Source organism: Lactuca sativa, chromosome 1, assembly GCF_002870075.4.
Source record: "Lactuca sativa cultivar Salinas chromosome 1, Lsat_Salinas_v11, whole genome shotgun sequence".
Lineage (NCBI taxonomy): Eukaryota > Viridiplantae > Streptophyta > Magnoliopsida > Asterales > Asteraceae > Lactuca > Lactuca sativa.
The window spans coordinates 107,419,825-107,423,957 of record NC_056623.2 but is presented as its reverse complement, the minus strand read 5'-3'; the positions used below and the strand labels follow the sequence as shown (position 1 = coordinate 107,423,957).

The following is a 4,133-nucleotide window of genomic DNA, read 5'->3' as shown; positions in this document are numbered from 1 at the left end:
TTGATATCTTGACTTGGTTGTGGCTTGCAAAAACATGGTTGAGAAGATCAAGAATCCACTCACTTCATCTAATTGTTGTGGGTAACAACCGCATAATAATAGCAAAATTAGGAACAACCGCGATCTAGCCAGCCAGCAAGGGGCAATCTTCAACTTGCTTTTGGATTAACACCTGAGTTCAAAAAGGAGAAACTATCAAATGGTTTGATTGGTCTAAAAATTATATAGTTGGGTATGCTTGTATCATGCGTAATCCTATCTCCTCGCTAGAATTTTCATCAATAAATTCGTCTTGCTGTTAAAAGAAAAAGAAATAAATGAAAAATGTCACCGACTTACAAAGATAACTAAAAGACAACACCACTAATCTTGAAAAGTTTATCGGATACATATACGAAAATTTTTTGGAAGTTCTTCATGTCGTATAATCTAATAATCCATGCTAGTTGTCTGCTTCTAATTCCACTGCATCCTCAATCCTCTCAACGACTTCGTTCATTGTAAAGCGCAAATCCCTGCTGCTAGGTACGTGACGTGCCCCCCTCCCCATCATACGGCCTCGCGACTGTTTCTCCTTCATTATGTGCCTGTGAGACCTCTTCTTTATGCACCGATATGCAACATCTATTAATATATTCAAACAAGGGCTATCGATTTGATCTCTTATAAAGTCATCAATGAATACATTGAGCGTATTGTTGAAGTTCATCAAATTGCTCTTCTTCTCGAATATATCTGCTTAGATCATCGGCTCGACGTCCACTCAATATTTCAAATATTATCACGCCAAATGAGTACATATCTGATATATGTTCTCGGGGTTTGTGGTATGTCGGACCTTGTCTTGACACCGAAAAAAGAAATTTTGGGTTCCATAGTTTCATCTAACAATATGTTTTCACACATAATGCTCCCCTCTATTTCTCTACTTCCCTCCCCAAGAGCCAAATGAAGGCACTGGAGTCCTCTTGCTACGCCTTGGATAATCTTCAAGCGTTGTGCCCATGTTAGGGTAGGCAACTTATTCGTCCCTTGGTGTCCGATATGATCAGCAACGTTTCCATTGACAGCATATTCATGAACTATAATTCTGTCATTGGCTTCTTCACAGTAACCAATGAAACGGGAGATGTTTTGATGGTGAAAAATCGATAACATCCGGAGTTCTTTATTAAAATCTTGGCCCCACCTTCGATAGCTTTCCCGATTAAAGCGGGTGATGGCCATGGTGCGGTTTTGCCACCGTTCATAGAGCTGTCCTCTATGGACAACACCATATTCATAGGATCCTATACGTGTTTCCTGATTGAAGTTTTGGGTTGCCGAGTTTATTTCCTCCAGTGGAATTAGAAAACTGTCTAGGCTTCGTGTGCTAGGTGATTCATCATGGTTCTGTGAATAAAAACATTACCGGGGTTTAGAGTTTGATTAAATCATACTTGTTCATTTGAAAGCAAATACCAAATAGTTGAAAATATTTGAGGATGACTTTTTTTACGTTTAAAAGTATTATAGGAAATAATAGAAAAAATTGGCATGAATAAGAATGAGATTGTTCTTTTATATGCGAATAGATAATGTACAAATGATTTATTTCCTTTAAAACCGATATTTTAAAACATCATAATAATAATGCTATATACACATAATAATTATTCTAATTAACTTTAATATAAATATAGTAAAATAATAAATAATATAATAATAACCAAATTAAAAAATTAATAAAATGACAACTTCTTAGCTTAGGTTGACTTAATAAAAATAAAATTGACAGAAAAGGTTGAAATAAATAATAAGTCAAATTGAAATAAATAATAAGACAAATGGCAGCAAAACTAGATGCTAATGTGTAGCTTGTAGCGGCAAAATTAGTTGATATTTTGAAACATCATCATAATAATAATGCTATATACATATAATAATTATTCTAATTGACTTTAATATAAATAAAGTAATATAAGAAATAATATAATAATGACCGAACGATGTTTTCTATTCAAAATGAAACATTTTGTCAAATGTTAAAAGTTAGAAACTCTTAAACGCTCTTTGTCGAACACGCTCAAAATATTAGTGTTAGACATTAATTTGTGGTCCAGGCAAACAGTATGCACATAACCGAAAATTTATGTAACAGTTTATCTTATAATATATCACAAAGATTTTTTTAAAAATGATTAAAAGAAACGTCTTACCAATTGAATTCCCAATGCTTGCTCTATCTTCCTGATGATTTTCTCCATGGTTGGGCGTTGCTCTAACTTCAGGTTTACACATTTGTGTGCAATTTTGTTGAATGTATGAAAAGAGTTCATATCAGTATGATCTTTAATAAAAGGATCAATTAACTTGTCTGGTCTGGCAGCTTTTTTGTCATCGTCATAGCAGCTCCGGACCACATCAAAGAGATATTGTGGGTTTTCATCATCTCCAAAGCACTTTTGATGATAAACAAGTGTCCCACTTGACATTTCAAACATAACCACTCCAAACGAGTACATGTCTGACTCTTTCGTGAGCCTGCTTCTTTCAGCGTAAAGGGGATCCATGTAAAACCTTGTACCCGCAATCTTTGTTATGAGCTGGGTATCTTCCAGGTTTCTTGCACCAAATCTTGACAAACCAAAATCACAGATTTTTGCTTCCAGATTGTCATCTAAGAGTATATTTGCACTCTTCATGTCTCTGTGAATCACTCTATTGTGCTCCCCAAGACCTGAGTGAAGGTACTTGAGCCCTTTTGCTGCACCTAAGCAAATCTTCAAGCGTTGTGCCCATGTTAAGCTACGCATCTTATCTGGATTTTGGAGATGATGATCAAGGCTTCCATTCTTTGCATAGTCGTAAACTATGATCATCTCATTGGCCTCGTCACAGTAGCCAATGAAAGTAATGATGTTTGGATGATGGAAACTGGAAACCATCTCAAGTTCATTACGGAACTCGTTGTTTCCTTGATAACCATCCTGATTGAGACGTTTGATGGCTACTGTGCGCGTTTTCCCGTCTTTAGAGAGTTCTCCCATGTAGACCATACCGAATCCACCATCTCCGATTCGTGTGTCTGGACTGAAATTACTTGTGACACGTAGGATGTCATCCAGTGGAATTCTGTACTTTTCTAGGTTTTCCCCTGAAGAAGACATTGTTTTTTGATATTGGTGTGATTTTTTTGAACAAAAATGAAACTGAATTGGTGATTATGTATGATAGATAGAGCTTTGTGGTTCCTGTTTATATAGATGTTTATCTAGACAAAACCCAAATTGCTTAAAAACTTGTACCTATATTGCCCTTGGCTTAAAGATTAGTATATATTTAACTATTGACTAAGGAAAATTCATGGAAAAATTATATAGTATAGTGCACTTGATGGCGGATGAAGTATCTTCTTTATTTTATCTCAACAATACATATATAAACTATATGCAAGTGTACTGGAATATTGACGCTGGTAATCTTCGTCTTTCAGCTTCACATGCATGTCTTTTGCTTTCACGTTGTCATAAATTCAAAGTTGTGGATACTTTAGAAATTCAGAAATCGATCTCCACATTTTTAATCATGCTACTACGGTGTCCAGGTTCATCAAATATTATGTGCAAGTTTTTTTTTTTTAATTATTTTATTATTATTATTATTATGATTATTATTATTATTATTATTATTATTATTATTATTATTATTATTATTATTATTATTATAGTCGTAGTCGATAGACAAATGATTGATTTGGTGAAATTGATTTCTGAATCCATTCAACAATACTTGGTTGAGATAGTTCTAAGTTCTCCTTAGTTTTGTCTTTTTGCTTTAATTTATTTCTGCTAGCCAAAAGAACAAAATAATTCTTTTATAAAAATCCCTAATTAATAGTATTTGGTTTTTTATTTAACAGTGAAGACGAAATTATGGCTCTTTAATTGATCATGAAGGCATAGTCGACAAACTTTAATCATAAAAAATGCAATAAAATCCCAAATTAATATAATTGCTTATAGTCATGAACCTTATGTAATCAAAGCTTAGCGTAACCCACGATGTTTGAAATTAATAGCCATGTGCTATTTCAGACCCATTAGTTTAATCGGGTGTCTATATAAAACCATCTCTAAGATCCTGGCGGAAAG

General features: G+C 34.1%; 1 protein-coding gene across 1 annotated transcript; it reads right to left on the bottom strand.

Moving 5' to 3' along the window:
* Window positions 1–771: 771 nt before the first annotated feature.
* Window positions 772–3,149, bottom strand: LOC111879278 (probable receptor-like protein kinase At5g59700). The gene is made up of 2 exons (XM_042897051.1): window positions 2,199–3,149; window positions 772–1,392 (listed from the first exon to the last, which is right to left on the bottom strand). The coding sequence occupies exons 1-2, from the start codon at window positions 3,147–3,149 to the stop codon at window positions 772–774; spliced, it is 1,572 nt and encodes a 523-aa protein (XP_042752985.1).
* Window positions 3,150–4,133: the final 984 nt, after the last annotated feature.